Genomic DNA, 18,416 nt, shown 5'->3' on the forward strand with positions numbered 1-18,416 from the left:
TTGGCTGATAATCTAATGTCTATGCGGGCCTCTTGACTCTCCACAGACAAATGTCCAAATATAAGGGTCAGGAAGTTTTGAATTTTTTTTGATCATTTTTTATTCAGAAGATAAGTTGCTGCCAGAACTGTCTTAAATAATGTTATCTTAAACTGATAAATAGCTGTCAGCCAAAGAGTTGTCCGGCCAAAAGCTATAATAGTGTGTACTTTACTTAAAGGGGTTGTTTGGCCTTAGAGTAATTACAGAAAAATCGATGAATCCAGCAGGAATGTAATAAAATCAGTGAATTTATTTCTTCATTTAAAAAAAAAAAAAAAAGGAAAGGGTTATATTCTATGGTACATCACTTGGAAATAAGTTATAATTTCTTACAGCATTATGCACATATGGCAGCGTTCTCCTGATGCGTTTCGACTGACGTCTTAATCACCATGATTAAGACATCAGTCAAAACGCGTCGGAAGAACGCTGCCATATGTGCATAATGCTGTAAGAAATTATAACTAATTTACAAGTGGTGTACCATAGGATATAACCCTTTCCTTTTTAAAAAAAAAATGAAATCAATTCACTGATATTAACATTCCTGCTGGATTCATCGATTTTTCTGTGGACTGAGTGCTCAACTTTTCCGTGCAGGAACAGATGTGGAATAGCCGATATTCAGGTGAGCTGACTATCTTTTGTTTTTTTGTAGAGTAATTGCAGACTTCTAGCTAATGTGACTAGAAACTTGTGAATCCTCACATCGTGTGCACTATCAGGATTCTTCATTGCCAAATCTGGGAATGGCGAGCATGTGATGGCATATATGCGATAACGTGCCGAATAGATGGGCGCAGCCACTCTCAATTCAAGTGTATTGAGCAAGGACAGATACAGTCTAGTTGGAATTATAAAAACTTCATTCCAGCTCACCCAGTTGTTCTATGCTTATCCACCTGGGGCTCAGACACCGGCCTCGCCCTGGCCTCACATCAAGGATAATAGAAAAAATTGGAGTCCGACTCAACAGGACTGGATTTTCCTTTTCTTTTTCAAAATAAATTCTAGTGCATACAAAAGAAAAATGTACATGGTCGACATGACCCAGTCGACGCGTTTCGACTGCACTAAGCAGTCTTACTCATGACTAGTTGGTATGTGTCAGGAAATATGCATATTGTATTCTTGCGATCATATGACCACTTAGAATCCTCAACTCGTACTGCGCACGTTGTGAGGATTCACAAGTCTACAGTCACATATACTGACTGCAGAATTGTAGCCTAAGGCCAGAAAACCCCTGTAAATGTAAAGTAATTTCATAAACCTTATTGTGACTCACTTTGAAATGATGCAGTAGGATTGACCTGAACGTGGACCATAACATTCAGTCAGACTTGAGACTCCCCACTGATGTCCTTTAGTTCCTTAAAAGTTATGTACAATGGTATGCATGGGTCTGTTACCTGCAAATGGTTCACTGACCATACAGTAGTCTGCTCTGACACAATCTACTAATGAATTCTGCAAAACCACTTACAATAGATTGACCTCTTTATAATTAAAGGGAACCTGTTACCCGGTTTGTCCCATATGAGATAAGATCACCTCTCAGCCCATTCTAATATGCTGTATAAATGCCCCCAATCCGGCCTCCAACAAAAGAAAAACACCTTTTATTATGTTTGCCTGCAGGGCAGTCCGATCCGATGGGCGTTACTAATCTTGGTCTGGTGCCTTTTTTCAATGCCATGGTCCTACTGTGATTCATGTGGATGACGCATCCTATGTCATCTACACAGTGTTCTTCGGCATCGCGCTCTTGCGCAGATGTATTTCTCTGCCTATATATGTATAGACACGTTTCAGTCAGGTGGAGGGTCACATGAAGAATAACCTTGAATTGTGTCGTAGATCAAAGCAGTATATTATGACGTTGTGGAGAATGGAATGCAATTAGTAAGCAGTCTCGGAATTCATACTTTGCCATTTGTTGCATTTTTTAAATTATTTTCTCTCTGCTTTTCACAGCTGCCTTACCCCATGGTCAGAGGAGTTCAACGCCTTGTAGTGATTTTACAGCCACACCTCCCAGCAGCCCTCACCACATTTTAACATGGCAGACCGGGTAAGTCCTTAGTCTTTGGAAAGATTAGCATTCCTTCCATACCTACCTGAGTATACATCAAAGGGAATTTCTAATGCATTCCATAAGTTTTGTTTGTCGGACAGTTACATTAATGGGTGTGTAAACTAAACATCAGGGTGACCGGATGAGTGGAATGTGGAAGACCATTTTTTATGGTACTCAGTTGACAAATCCCTTTAATTGATTTTCTTGCTTTGTACTATAAAGTGGAGGTGCTGCTAATGTATGTGTAACTATGTGTATTCTGTCTTCCCAAGTGATAGACATAGAGATCAGAAGGCAATTATCTCCAATTTGTATTAACAATGTAACACTACTTCTTGTATTGTGTGTGTATAATATGAAATGTTGGTTCTATATTTAGTCCACAGTTTACATTCTTATTACACATGAGTTATTCGATGCAAACTGGAATAGTCAAACTTTTTAGGAATTTGATGAACCCGGGGAATTCTAATTTGCTTCACATGATCAGCCTAAAATGGCTGCCCTTATTTTAGATACTGCAAGAGATTGCATCTGTCATAGAGGGCTTACATGGCATCAGGGTTGGACAGACAGGCTTCCCCATAATGCCTTGCAGTTATTACATCACATGGTCTCTCCTGATTGGCTGTGGTATACTAACATAGCCTGTATAAAAGCAGCAATAGGGAATCTAGCAGCTAATCTGTGGTGAATCTTGATAGTAAGAGGATGCCACAACTTAAACATACAGATATGGAGAGAATACCATAAAACACTGAAGAAACTGTACAGATAATGTATGTGTGACAACACAGCAGTTGTGTGAGGAACAGGCTGTTACTTACCACTGGTTATTACCCGTAAACCCATAATCATATATGTTGAGGTTACTTTGGCATTACTTGGGCACTGGTTGGGCTAAAAAAAAATTTTTAAATGGGATTGATAGATTCCTAGGACAATTCAGAGTATCATAATCATACACCTTTTTTCATGGCAATTGCGGGTTTTGCTGTACTTCCAATTAAAGACACAAAAATGCACAGAGAGGTCAAAAATACTCTGTTGTAAAAAGTCACAGTAAATAAGCAAGTGCTAGTCACTTGCTTATTTACTGTGACTTTTTTACAACAGAGTATTTTTGACCTCTCTGTGCGTTTTTGTGTCTTCAAGTTCTTTGGTGGTGTGAACAGGTTCCTACAGACTTGTTCACTATGCAAGTAGCCCATGTGTTTTTGGTTCTATAATGTACTTCCAATTAGCCATAAATTGAAATTTTGGGGAAAAATCTACAAAGCTGGTGAATTTGAATTTCAAAAGATTTGCTAATCTGTGATGCATATAATTTATCATACTGATAGTTTTCATCTAGGGTCTTTTCCTTTTTCCGCATCACCTATTCGCTCGCAAAAACACATTAGATACCTGCCAACCAAACAATTGTTTGTCTGATCCTCTATCTTACTTGTAGATAAAACTTGGCACTCTAAACTCTACTCTCTGTGGCAGCACGTGCTGCCAATTCACAGTGTTACTACTTTCTTTATTATTATTATTTATTATTATAGCGCCATTTATTCCATGGCGCTTTACATGTGAGGAGGGGTATACATAATAAAAACAAGTACAATAATCTTGAACAATACAAGTCATAACTGGTACAGGCGGAGAGAGGACCCTGCCCATGAGGGCTCACAATCTACAAGTTTATCTTTCACTACTGCAATCTGCACTACTGATGAAGGTCATGTGTTAACTGAAACTCCTACATTTATGTGTTAGATTGCCTGCTCTTAATAAATTCCATCAATACCAAGATTTGAGGGCCAACTTTTATCTATGATTGTTTAGGGAATAGGATCCTACTTGAGCACCGAAAACAGGAGTGACATGTCCATACTCTCTACACCACATTACTTGATCCCCCCCTCTTCACATGCATGCTTGGCTGGGCATGCGATAGTTCTGTATAGAGAGTTTCATCAACATTAATCTAATATGTGAAGTCAGCTTAAAAGGGTTAGAAAAATTTGGCTGCTTTCTTTCAAAAAACTTTGCCACTACTGACCATGGGTAGCCTGTGGTATTGAAGCTTGGCTCTGTTCACTTCAATGAGGCTGAGTTGCAATACCAGGCACAACCAATGGATAGATGTGGAACTGTTACTGTAAGAAAGCAGCCTTGTTTTTTTAATCCTGGGCTACTTCTGTAACCCCTTTCCGACGTTGAGCGTAATAGCCCACATCTTTCCCTTTCGCCCCATTCAAAATAAAACAGTAAAAAAATTAAACATACACATACTTGGTTCAGAATCGCCCGATCTATCAATATAAAAAAAAAAAGAAAAAAATAATTAACCCAATCGGTAAAACGCCAGAATTGCACTGTTTTGGTTGCCGCAATATTGCAATAAAATGCAATAACGGGCAATCAAATGATTGTATCTACACCAAAATGGTATCAATAAAAACATCAGCTCAGCACGCAAGAAATAAGCCCTCACCCAGCCCCAAGTCACGAAAAATGGAGATGCTACAGGTCTCTGAATATGGCCCCATTTTTTATTTCACCACTTAAAAAAGAACCTAGACATGTTTGGTGTCTATGAACTTGTAATGACCTGTAGAATCATAATAGCAGGTCAGTTTAAGCATTTAGTGAACATGGTAAAAAAAAAACCTGAATTGCACTTGTTTTGCAATTCCACTGCACTTGGAATTTTTTCCTGTTTTTCCTGTTTTTTTTTTCCTGTTTTCCAGTACACGATATGCAAAAACCAATGGTGTTATTCAAAAGTACAACTTGTCCCGCAAAATACAAGCCCACACATGACCATTTTGACCGAAAAATAAAAAAGTTATGGCTCTGGGAAGAAGGGGAGCAAAAAATATAAACTCAAAAACAAAATACTTTCCGGTCATTAAGGGGTTAACTATTAAGGTACCTTCACACTCAACGATATCGCTAACGATCCGTGACGTTGCAGCGTCCTGGCTAGCGATATTGTTGAGTTTGACAGGCAGCAGCAATCAGGATCCTGCTGTGCCATCGTTGGTTGGTGCAGAAAGTCCAGCACTTTATTTCGTCGCTGGACTCCCGCAGACATCGCCGAATCGGCGTGTGTGACGCCGATTCAGCGATGTCTTCACTGGTTACCAGCGTAAACGTAAAAAAAAAAAAAAAACAGTACATACTTACCTTCCGCTGTCTGTCTTCCGGCGCTGTGCTTCTCTGCACTGTGAGCACCGGCCAGCTGGAAAGCAGAGCACAGCGGTGACGTCACCGCTGTGCTTTCCGGCTGGCGCTCACAGTCAGTGCAGAGAAGCACAGCGCCGGAGGACAGACAGCGGAAGGTAAGTATGTAGTGTTTGTTTTTTTTACGTTTACGCTGGTAACCAGGGTAAACATCGGGTTACTAAGCGCGGCCCTGCGCTTAGTAACCCGATGTTTACCCTGGTTACCAGCATCGTTGGTCGCTGGAGAGCTGTCTGTGTGACAGCTCTCCAGCGACCAAACAGTGACGCTGCAGCGATCGACATCGTTGTCTGGATCGCTGCAGCGTCGCTAAATGTGACGGTACCTTTAAGGATCTTTAATGGGCTAAAATGGAAGTAGGACTTCTGGACCCTGCAAAGTATATTATTTGCTACCAGATAGTCTAAGAACACTCTGTGACTCTTCTGGTAAAAGAGGAAGAATACCTGCTGGTATGCCCCAAGGAAAAAAATTCCGTCACATTGCCCTGGAATCCGCATTCACACTGTAGATCATTGGAAATTACTTAGCAAAGATGGAGTTTGCAGAATATTAATATTTTGTAAATTAATATATTTCCAAATAGCTGCTCATAAAACTGTATGACCTTATCTTAGCAGCCCCCATACACAGCAGACTAACGTCAGCTAAACCCACCATTATCGGTGGCATTGTCCATAAGCCTAACTTGTTTGGAGGCCTCCCAACTGTCCAGATGAATGATACAGAAAAAATTAAGGATCCGGTACTTTGGACTTTTGATGGCCGATATTTTTCTTCTCTGGGAGATAAGCCGTTGCAGCAACTCTCTCATAAGGAACACAGGAACATTCAGCCGACAACTGTCTAAGCTGTATAGGGGGAGTGGGGTGGTTCCAAGGCCATTCTCATTATTTATCACTGAGAAATAAGAGGATTCAATCTTCATATTACTAATATTGCAAAATACTTTGCTCTTTCCTTTCCTATCACTGCTAACATGTTACTAAATGATGTCTGCTTTACCCTGTCTCTACTTTCTTCCTTCCACTGCTTTCCTTTGCTCAGAGAAACAGCAGAAAACTCGCCCACTCAGGATGGGTCTGAGTCTTCAAGTCACCAAAGTACTGATGAATAGAGGTATTGTATAAACATTCCCGTGTGATCTGGTCCTGATGTGCATGGAAATCAATCATATTGTTCTGTGTAAGGGCCGTGCTTCAGTCCATTGTGCTCTGGTTCCATCACATGTAAAAACAAATGAGAAATGACAATTTTGGTCTGCATTAGTGCTTTATATCGAAAACTTAAGTTTCATGAAAAAGTAAGCACAAGTCTTCTATTTAAAGAGCAACCATCTTATTTATCAGTAGTACAAGTGAAGATAAGAAACTTTGTAATAACAGAAAAATGCCCGTCTCCTCCTGGACTAATGAATTACCATGCTCTCCGTTCATTGGTGAATGTTCTTCAGTGAAGACAAATTATATTCAGCTCACTGATGAATGAGAGGACAGAAACTTGTAGGTGGAAACACTTTTATGTTGAAAGCTTAATTAGGGTGGGAGATTGCCTCTAAATCCCATCTTTACCCTACCATACAAGTGCGGGGTGGCAATGGGTATCATACTGGCCAGGGGCCTATAGAATTTCCTCGATTCTGCCATTTTAGTACACCTATGAAGCATGTGGCTGGGCATCATGGCAGACTTGGAATTGTTTGTAACACTGCAATACTGTAGTATTTCAGTTCATTGCAAAAGTCTGAATTGCTACTCTTTTCCCAAAACACAAATGGAAAAAGAAGTAAAAAAAAGAAAAAAAAACTAACATTTAGCATCACGACGTGCATAATGGTCTGAAAAAAAATATATAAATATTCTTCTGTAAAAAAAAAATCAAAATAAAATAAAATTATTTATTTGGGTCACATATATTATTTTTCTTTTAAGAGATCAGAAAGTCATATGGACCTATTGAAAGTCATATGGTACTACTAAAAACTACAGCCCCTTGAAGACCAAAACCTGACTTTCAAAAAAACAAACAAGCCCTCAATCCATAGATATAGTTATGTAGACGCAAAAATAGTAAATCAATATCAAAATGTAAAATTTTAAATTTGTTCCTGCAGTTCTACTGCCCTGTGTAGTTTTGCACTGCTGGAAAGAATGCCTATGGGAATAAGGCCAACTTGCCATTTCAAATGCTACACTTTTGGTTTATTTATAATGTATTCTATTCTGAAAAAAAATTAAATGGGTATTTAATATGTTTTCACACTGTAATTTTTTTTATTTTGAAGGACATACCATGACACTTGCTACCTAGACGCTGCCCTATATTCCGAATTAGCTGACGTCCAGTGGTACGGACAAGAAAAAGCCAAGCCTGGGACTCTTGTGTGAACCTGTAATCGCAATGCCATTTGGAGATCACCTCACTGCCTCTCATTTGCCTTACCCAGATGCACTACCATCCCACACCAGCTTCAGCTACAAGCACTTTTCATTTTGAAGCCTACAAGTGAGAAAAATTGGTGAAGCCCTGCTCCTGTAGTTACAACATTTCCCGGAGACCCACGTTGCGACTACTGACTATTGCGTGCCTCCTTACCTGTGTAAATTGACAAACTGTGAAGGACTCGCTTTCATGCTCCACTGGAGTCATTTTGTACTGGTTGGGAATAAACTCATCACTGCTTAATCACTATTAATATCATTATATGGAAGTGGAAATATAACAATATGAAGATCTCATGTTTAGGCCAACAGAGCACTAGTAAAATGAACATTTTATTTTGCTTGGTATTTTAAACAAGAGGTGGGGAGTGATATTAAATTTTTCTACGTTCATGATCTTATTTCATTTATTTTTTTAATAGGCATACAAAATCGGCTAATTGTCCAAGAATTGTCTTCAGTTCAATTCTAACCAAAGATAAAACAGGAGGGTTGCAGGTTAGCTGCAACATATACCTTCATGCCACTGGTGCTGACATGACACACAGCGAAGTGTTGCACTTAAAATGTCGCTTGGTTTGTTGATGAAGCATACCGGTGTATTAAATGTACTATTCCAGAAGACTGATTATGCGGTTGCATTTACTACATTTTTGGTACTGCAAGCATAACTATTTTAAAACTAGTAATAAAATGACTACCAACTGTGATCAGCTAGTTGTGTATTCTAAGGGATGTTCTTACTTTAATATCTAGACCCATTTGTTCATGACCTGAAATTACTACATTGATATAGCACAGGTTAAAGCGGTATTCTGCCTCTTCCGTATCGGGAGTGGAGCAAGGCTGGTGACATCATGTCTACTTATATCTTCAGGGTTATGTCTAGAACCTGTCTTACTATAATGAACTGGCCTGATGCACAGCACATGCTGCTCTACCTGGCAGATGTGACTTTACTAACCCCACTCGCCTCTTGATGCAGAACTGAGCGGCGCCAGAATATCCTTTCAAACAGTGCTGTTTTTTAGATGATAAATGAACATGTCTCCAATAATTATTGCTAGAATATTCTATAATATTTTTAATTACAATAATTAATTTTCTTAAAACAATACTTGATGCAGACAGTCTAATTTATCATCAAAATAAATTAACATTTAACACCCTCCCACACAGATTAGCATAAAGTTGGCCAAAACCACCAATATCCACGTGATCAGCCGGCAGCGTAATTTGTATGGGTGCCTTCCAACTCCCCTCAACAGATAATATTGGTGGAGAGAATGATCTGGCCTGATTTCCAGTAGCCACTGCCAAATGATTCTGGCATCAGTTCTCTCAAAGAAAGCACAGGACGCTCCTGTGTATGGGGGAGTAGGGCGTGATAGCTGTTGGCCAAGCGGGACTTCAGATGACCGCTATCTAGTGTATGTGGTTGGCTCTACACATTTATTAACTGATTGTGGATAGGCCTAAATTTCGGGTAATAATATTTTGGCTGACAATATGTGGACAGGTAGTTATAATTGCTGACGTCTGACACAGACGCGTGTGTTTGGTGTTACAAATTAATATGATTTATGCCTCCATTCAATTATCCTACACGAAGACCTTAGTTTTTGGACATGGCTGCTTACATACCTAAATTTGCCAATAGGCTACTTGCAATGGTAACATGGAACCCTTTTATAAAGGCATGTTGGTAGCATGAAATACATGGGTCTAACATCATCTTCTATTTATTTGTCATGTCTCAAATTTACTACAAATAGAATTAGACCGCATGTTCTCCAAATTATGTACCTGATCTCGGTGTGAGTAGTCTGGCTGCTGACACTATTACTCCGGCATTTTCATCAGAAATTGCAATGTTTATTTTCTACACGAGAATAATGGAGCAGGTATTTCCTATTGCAGAATTACAGAAATGAATGCCTGTGTGTCCAAGAGTTCCCTGTATCGTGAATGAATACCTACACATCAGTCACACATTTACATTCCGCACCTTGGGAATGCATTGGAGCTGCCCATAGACTCCAGGGTAGTAGGTCACCTACAGTATGCACAAGTAATGATCAGTAGCTCATGGGTACAACTCGTGATAACCTAACTTTTCATTCATGGTTTACTCACACTATTTGTACTGTCAGAGAATTACTCTTATGGAAACATTCATAGCAATCATCACATGTATCAGTGTGAACACACACTGTCCGTGAAAGTGCCCTTACAAAATATGTCCTATGGAAATAAAGGACCTTTCCTATTGCTGTCTGGTGCTATACTAGTTTTTAAAAATCCTCTGTGCCATTCCTGGTAGAAAGCACAATACATGGAAAATTTGGGCTTGATCTAGTAAACCACAGAATTACAAGGACAGGAGTAAAATAGTAATAGTATCACAGAAGAGTTATCTGAGAGTCTTGACATCGTGCTCATCATAACAAATGGACATATATGGTAGAAGAGTGATATAGGGTCAGAGTATTGTATCCTCTGTTGTCCCACTGGTTATTAATTGAATTAGAAGACACCGCACACTCTAATGGTTAAGTTTGCAAAAATCAGGGTAAATTTTATTAAACATGGGAGCAAAGAACAAGAATACAAGCGATCAAGGTAGTCACATGACGTTTCGACTCTCCCGAGTCTTGTTCATATATCGCTTGGTATGCAAGCAATGGGAATATATAGCAACTCCTTTATCAAAGGTATGAATAATGCTATATAGCATCGTAGTGGTGTGCAGACAATAGAGAACTGCTGCCCTGTGTGAGGGACCTGAAAGATACGGTCTGGTTAGCGGCATCATAGGTTATGACATAACTTTAAAGGTCATTAAATTATAGTGACTATTCTGTGCCACCTTAGGGCCAGATAAGTAAGGAACCAAGAAACCTACCAATACAACATTACAAAGGACAAAGAAAACCTGTGTACCTCAATAAAACACAACAGACTGAATATGTAGGAGACCCTTATTTTTCAAGTTTCTTCTTAAGGCCGATATCTAGGTCTAATGTGATGCATTACCAATTGAATCACAGTAGACACACATACAATATCTTCAAAAACAAACTCACTAAAAAAAAAAACCATAATGTAAAGTTCACATTTCATTTTGACTAAATAAAGAAAATGCAAAAACTGTAAAAAATTTCAAAGTATATAATGATGAGAAGAAAAGTAACGAAGGAAAGACTCTACAGTCTTGTTGCAGTCTCTCCATTCACACTGCCATTGCAGAAAAAAAAACTATTACAGATTTTGTAATAAATTCGTAGCAAAATCATTAAAAGTTAAAACTACCCTCTACTCTGGGACAGAAAAATGACAATACTTTTTTTTATGTATAGTCTCCATACCTGATGGCCTCTGTTTGCCTCCTCTCAGGTGTTCTGTTTCTTTTGCCTCCTAAAACGGCTGCCGCTGTGGTAAGTCTACACCACATCTCCTTCTGCCTTTCCTATCCCACAACACGGGGAAGGCAAGAGGTTTGGTTTATACATTGAACTCCCTGTTCCATTATGTTGTCCATTATGATAGGAGGAACAGAACACCAATCTGAGAGTAGGAGCCAGCGGGAGACAAACGGAGGTCACCAGAAAGGATGACTATACATGAGAAGTGTATAGTCACTTTTCAGTCTCCGGGTAGAAGGTCGCTTTAAGGCTCCTATGTACATTAGATAAGTCGGCCAAACCCTCCAATTTTAGTGGGATCAGTCAATCATCTAAGCTGTATGAGGTGCTCCTGACTGTCCCACAATAGATTATTTTGGGAGAGAGAAGGCTCCCTTTTTGTTTTGCGCAAATATAGGTAACTGCCAGAGGAATCAGGCAGCCACTCTCTCATAGAAAATGCAGAAAAAATTGGCAAGCCTGAGCATTCATGTGTATCAGAGAGTCAGGAGAGATGGCGGTCAGCCAACCGATCATCTAGTAAGCAGCTATCTAATGGGCAATGGGGACTATAGAGGCAGATTTCACTTAAGGCATCACAAAGTGTAAATCTGCAGTGAACATTTGCAGCAGAATTTGACATGCTGTGAATTTCAACTGCCATAAATCAATATCCGAGTGGATTTGGTACAGATTTAAAGGGGTCCTACAGTTTCGGAAAGCCTCTTTCTCAAGGTGCATGTTGTTTAAAAATAAAAATCAACCAATACACTGTGCGTTACTCGCTCTTCTTACTCGTTCCAAGCTCTGGCGGCTGAGCTCACTGATTGTCTGCAGCGCTGTTGGCGTGTTGTCAGTACTACAGACACAGGGAGCAGCGCCAGAGACGGAGCTAGTCCCTGGGAGTAAAAACCAGTTGTTTTTTCAACAAACTGTGCCTAGGAACAGCGGCTTTTCTGAAACTGGAAAACACCTTTACGTTTGCACCAAATCAAATCAGAATTTGACTTATGGCATGGACTGGTTTGGCCCAAAAATAAATAAAAGAAAATAGCCATAAGTTAACACAGTCATCCCATAACTGAAATCCGTGTCCACAAGAATAATCTTAACAGAAAATGACTGGTAATATTATGCATTAACTTTTGATCAACATCAGTGATATACCAACAGTAATATGCTAATCCATAAATATAACGAAAATCCACACTTGAATAAACACATAGAATTATGTTAGGACGTATTAGTAATTAGTATTTTAGGAATAATTTATTTACAATGGCTCATTGAACACCTGAATTACCTTGAAGACAATACTGTTACTGGGCACACACAACGACACTTGCCTAGGCACAGTAGACTGATTTCTCGGCTGAATTACCGACCAGCCTTTAATCTAAATGCTGGGAATTTGGAGAACCCACATCTTAGAAATCACATTGCTGTATAACTGTCCTGTCCTTTCCAGGTAAGAGAAACACATTTTGTATAAATATTCTTGTTTCCTTATTATACTTGTATTATTGAGTTACCACTCGATTTGGGAAGCTCCCCAGCTCTATTAGATGTGACAAAGGGACTGTGACATAGTAAAGTGATTATACAATGTGACTTCTTTAAAAGGGAAAGTGATGATCTTGACTTTTGGCATTGTAAGCAGCTTATTAAATCTGTTTAGCAGGTGCAGGCATTCATCTGAACTGATATATGCAGTGAGTGATAGGCAGGCTCATACATGACTACAAGCACTTAATCCATTCTTTAGATACAGTTTATCACATGCAATACATAACCATATGCAAAACATAATATATAATGCAACAGGTATCTAGAAAGAGGTTTTCGGCTAGATGCCTCTTTTTCATTTGTTTTATTTGGCATGTTAGAGGGGCGCACTTTGTCTAGTATTGCTCTTACTTCTGGAGGACACTAGCATGCTTCTCTTTGGGTGCTGTATAATTCATCATGGTACATCTGCAGTACACACAGTGTAAAAAGGGTAGTCCAAACCCTGTGTTCATACATTTTGTCATGCTCGAACTCCCTTTTTTTTTCCAATATTTCCTAACTCATGAGTGTTATTGTAAATGAGCAGTTCTGCATCCCTTACATTGTTCCTGTCTGTGTAACATTAGCATTCTATTGGATAATTACAATGGGGCTATTGTTTTATATTAAAAAACTACCTGGTGTATACTATGCTGTAAGGCAAGTTATTTTTTCCTATGAGCAGTTGAGTGTTGGAAAATAGTAACCCAGATTTGACTTTTCTTCACCCAGTATTAGTTTTAGTTTCGAAAATAGCAAACCTCTTTTTTCAGGTGCTACCAAGATGACCAGTTACTGCTTAGTCAACTAGGTGTAAAGTTTTACATTTATTAATGTCAATAGTTTTAATACAAGTTGTGCAAAAAAATGAACTTTAGTTTCACCCCTTAGAAGACAACAGAGTTGGCAATGCCGCTTAAATGTCTCTTGAGGGGTTAAATAATTTAGGTTGCGCCTAAACAAGATTATAGAGCATGTAAAATTTACTTTTTTTTTTATTCTGTTCAGCTGTAATCAATGAAAAAAATATGTATGTTGTAGAAAAGTTGCAGAGTTTTTCAAAAGAATTCTGCCATTAATTTATTCTTTTTGTATTAAGAATTTGTATAGTACCTTTACATTTTGCAAAACAGTGTTGTTGACACTTCCTTAATAAAGCATTTTTAAAATCATATGGTTTCTTTTTGGATTTTGAATGTTATGACATACAGACTTTCCCATTATTGAGATGACAGTCAGTGCTTTTAAAATGGATGTAACGTGGCGTGGGGCGTGGTACTCGTCTTCCATGCCCTAGCACGCTACATGAAAATGGGGTCCTGGCTGATGTGTGCTCTTGTTACCTTGACAGAAGGCCTCTGCAGTCTTTATGGTGCCGATGTATGCGGCAGGTCAGGACCAGATGTTCGAGAACGAAATGTGGGAGACCAAATTCCAAAAAAAATAAACTTCTTTTTACCGAACATGAACTTGATAAGAACTATGTACATCAGTACTTCTTCACAAATGTTTCTCTTGCATTAAGCAGGCATGGGCACTAGTGATGAGTGAACAAGCTCGGATAATGTGTTATCTGAGCATGCTCAGGTGATAACAGAGTGTCTTCGGCATGCTCAAATAATATGTTTGAGTCTCCGTGCCTGCGTGTCTCGCTGCTGTTTGGCAGCCGCAACACATGCGAGGATTTCCTGTTTGTTAAGCAATCCCTGCATATGTTGCAGCTGTCGATCAGCTGTGAGACATGCTGCCACAAGGAATTGAACATATTATTCGAACACACTGAAGACACTGGGTTAGCACAGGAGCATGCTCAAATAACACCTTATCCGAGCATATTCGTTAATCATTAATGGCCACTTCTCGGTTACATGTAATGACACTTAATTTCTCTTACACATCATACTCTTGCATATCATGACAATCCAGCAAAAAATTATGGGAATCTGCATCTTCCCCTGAGAGGGCCGCACAGGTTGGGGACCCCACTGCTTGAGGTACATCGGTATGACTCCTCACTAGAACCTTGAAAATCCACTGTTATCCATAGTAGAATTTAAGTCCCAATATGATGACTACTTCTTCATTCCAAGATACACAATTGATCATCTTTTCACTTTTCTTCCTTCTGATTACAATTCCTTCTCTGCTTTCAATCCCTTTTAAAAGGACTCTGTCACCCCAAAAGTCGTATCTGAGCTAAGCCCACCGGCATCAGGGGCTTATCTATAGCATTCTGTAATGCTGTAGATAAGCCCCTGATGTAACCTGAAAGAGGAGAAATAAAGGTTAAATTATACTCACCCAGGGGCAGTCCCGCTGCGGTCCGGTTTGATGGGCGTCGCGATCCGAGTCTGGTGCCTCCTATCTTCATTCAATGACATCCTCTTCTTGTCTTCTTGCAGTGGCTCCGGCGCAGGCGTACTTTGTCTGCCCTGTTGAGGGCAGAGCAAAGTACTGCAGTGCGCAGGCGCCGGGAAAGGTCAGAGAGGCCCTGCGCACTGCAGTACTTTACGCTGCCCTCAACAGGGTAGACAAAGTACACCTACGCAGGAACTGCAGCAAGAAGACAAGAAGAGGACGTCATCCAATGAAGATAGAAGGCGATGGACCCAGATCGCGACGTGGACCGGACTGCAGTGGGACCGCCCCTGGGTATAATCTAACCTTTATTTCTCCTCTTTCAGGTTACATCGTGGGGCTTATCGACAGCATTACAGAATGCTATAGATAAGCCCCTGATGCCGGTGGGCTTAGCTCAGATACGATTTTTGGGGTGACAGGTTCCCTTTAAGTTGTCCTTCTACTTCCCCTTGGGTTAAGTTCTGTATCATTTAGGTGGCCTTTCTGGCTGGGTTCCAATTTGGAAAATGTCTCTTTACGTTTTGTTGGTGCTTAGGATGTATTACCTGATGTTCTGTGGTCCTCCCTTTTCACACACAGGGTCCTTAGGTCTTTCTCTGCTGAACCCTAGGCTCTATCTGACCAACATCATGCGGCAGTGACCTTCTGTCTTCCCACATAGCCCCTCCATTCTGGGCTTATCCTGACTATTAACTGTATCTATACCTACCTGTGCACATGCAAATTACTAAACAGACAAAATCATATTTAAAACTGCAATGCATTAGATCAAGACATTATACCTTCTAGGGGCAAGCGGGCAGCACCTCCTCCTCCTTACATGGAGACAGGAGGTAGAGACAGACACAGATATTCTGCTGTAAGTTCTCCAGAAATGACAATTTTCCATAGGATGTTATGAGCACCAACTATGATCTCTATCTCAGTAATAGAAAAGTCTGTGTTAACTGAATACAGATTTTAGCCAAGAGCGCAAAAGGTCAGTCCAGGGGGAGAAAGAAGCAGACTTCTCTAATGAGATATTTTGCAAAGTTTCTTATTTTGACATGTAGATATATGTTAAAAAGTAAATAAAACAATGGTTACTCTAATAACTGAGAAAAAAAGTTAAAATCATACTTGCAAAAAAAATAGAATATTACACAGTCTACTTATCATATATCATTTCAAAATTAGGAGTTGACCCATATAACAGCTTTATGAAACTGATGGTCATGACTTTCCTAAATTAGGCTTGTCCACACGCACTTGTACCAAATAAGTGTCTTCCACCAGGATGCAGATCTATATATACAGTTAGGGCCAGAAATATTTGGACAGTGACACAAGTTTTGTTATTTTAGCTGTTTACAAAAACATGTTCAGAAATACAATTATATATATAATATGGGCTGAAAGTGCACACTCCCAGCTGCAATATGATAGTTTCCGCATCCAAATCGGAGAAAGGGTTTAGGAATCATAGCTCTGTAATGCATAGCGTCCTCTTTTTCAAGGGACCAAAAGTAATTGGACAATGGACTCTAAAGGTTGCAATTAACTCTGAAGGCGTGTCCCTCGTTAACCTGTAATCAATGAAGTAGTTAAAAGGTCAGGGGTGGATTCCAGGTGTGTGGTTTTGCATTTGGAAGCTGTTGCTGTGAGCAGACAACATGCGGTCAAAGGAACTCTCAATTGAGGTGAAGCAGAACATCCTGAGGCTGAAAAAAAAGAAAAAATCCATCAGAGAGATAGCAGACATGCTTGGAGTAGCAAAATCAACAGTTGGGTACATTCTGAGAAAAAAGGAATTGACTGGTGAGCTTGGGAACTCAAAAAGGCCTGGGCGTCCACGGATGACAACAGTGGTGGATGATCGCCGCATACTTAATTTGGTGAAGAAGAACCCGTTCACAACATCAACTGAAGTCCAGAACACTCTCAGTGAAGTAGGTGTATCTGTCTCTAAGTCAACAGTAAAGAGAAGACTCCATGACAGTAAATACAAAGGGTTCACATCTAGATGCAAACCATTCATCAATACCAAAAATAGACAGACCAGAGTTAAATTTGCAGAAAAACACCTCAAGAAGCCAGCTCAGTTCTGGAAAAGTATTCTATGGACAGATGAGACAAAGATCAACCTGTACCAGAATGATGGGAAGAAAAAAGTTTGGAGAAGAAAGGGAACGGCACATGATCCAAGGCACACCACATCCTCTGTAAAACATGGTGGAGGCAACGTGATGGCATGGGCATGCATGGCTTTCAATGGCACTGGGTCACTTGTGTTTATTGATGACATAAGAGCAGACAAGAGTAGCCGGATGAATTCTGAAGTGTACCGGGATATACTTTCAGCCCAGATTCAGCCAAATGCTGCAAAGTTGATTGGACGGCGCTTCATAGTACAGATGGACAATGACCCCAAGCATACAGCCAAAGCTACCCAGGAGTTCATGAGTGCCAAAAAGTGGCACATTCTGCAATGGCCAAGTCAATCTCCAGATCTAAACCCAATTGAGCATGCATTTCACTTGCTCAAATCCAGACTTAAGACAGAAAGACCCACAAACAAGCAAGACGTGAAGGCTGCGGCTGTAAAGGCCTGGCAAAGCATTAAGAAGGAGGAAACCCAGCGTTTGGTGATGTCCATGGGTTCCAGACTTAAGGCAGTGATTGCCTCCAAAGGATTTGCAACAAAATATTGAAAATAAAAATATTTTGTTTGGGTTATGTTTATTTGTCCAATTACTTTTGACCTCCTAAAATGTGGAGTGTTTGTAAAGAAATGTGTACAATTCCTACATTTTCTATCAGATATTTTTGTTCAACCCTTCAAATTAAACGTTACAATCTGCACTTGAATTCTGTTGTAGAGGTTTCATTTCAAATCCAATGTGGTGGCATGCAGAGCCCAACTCGCGAAAATTGTGTCACTGTCCAAATATTTCTGGCCCTAACTGTATGTTCACAAGCAATGGGGCACTTTTTCTAATTATACTGTTCTTCAGGCCCTAAGTATATAGTACTCGAAGACAATGTGATTGCCGCATTTAGGCCTGTCCCACACGTCCAGATAATTCCGGTACCGGAAAAATCAGTACCAGAGTTATCCGTGTCCGTGTCCTCACGTGGCACATCAGTGTGGCACACGTGCGGCAGCCGTGTGCCGTCCGTGTGCCGACTGGGTACCACACGCACCGTGCAGGAGACAGCGCTACAGTAAGCGCTGTCCCCTGCTTTGGGTGCTGAATCCAGAATTAATTCCTTCTTCCCAGCAGCGTTCGCTGGAGCAAAGGAATGAAAAATCTTTTTTTTTTT

General features: G+C 40.0%; 1 protein-coding gene across 5 annotated transcripts in view; it reads left to right on the plus strand.

Annotated features, from left to right (window-relative positions):
- Positions 1-8,196, plus strand: part of FRMD4A (FERM domain containing 4A) — a 620,822-nt gene extending 612,626 nt beyond the window's left edge. For all 5 annotated transcript variants that reach the window (XM_069765181.1, XM_069765180.1, XM_069765178.1 and 2 more), the window contains 2 exons: positions 2,020-2,116; positions 7,644-8,196. In XM_069765181.1, coding sequence (XP_069621282.1) covers positions 2,020-2,116; positions 7,644-7,746 — 200 coding nt within the window. In that variant the 3' untranslated portion in view covers positions 7,747-8,196. The remainder of the gene's footprint in view (positions 1-2,019; positions 2,117-7,643) is intronic.
- The last annotated feature ends 10,220 nt before the right edge of the window (positions 8,197-18,416 follow it).

The sequence above is a fragment of the Ranitomeya imitator genome, chromosome 4 (genome assembly GCF_032444005.1).
Source record: "Ranitomeya imitator isolate aRanImi1 chromosome 4, aRanImi1.pri, whole genome shotgun sequence".
Taxonomy (NCBI): domain Eukaryota; kingdom Metazoa; phylum Chordata; class Amphibia; order Anura; family Dendrobatidae; genus Ranitomeya; species Ranitomeya imitator.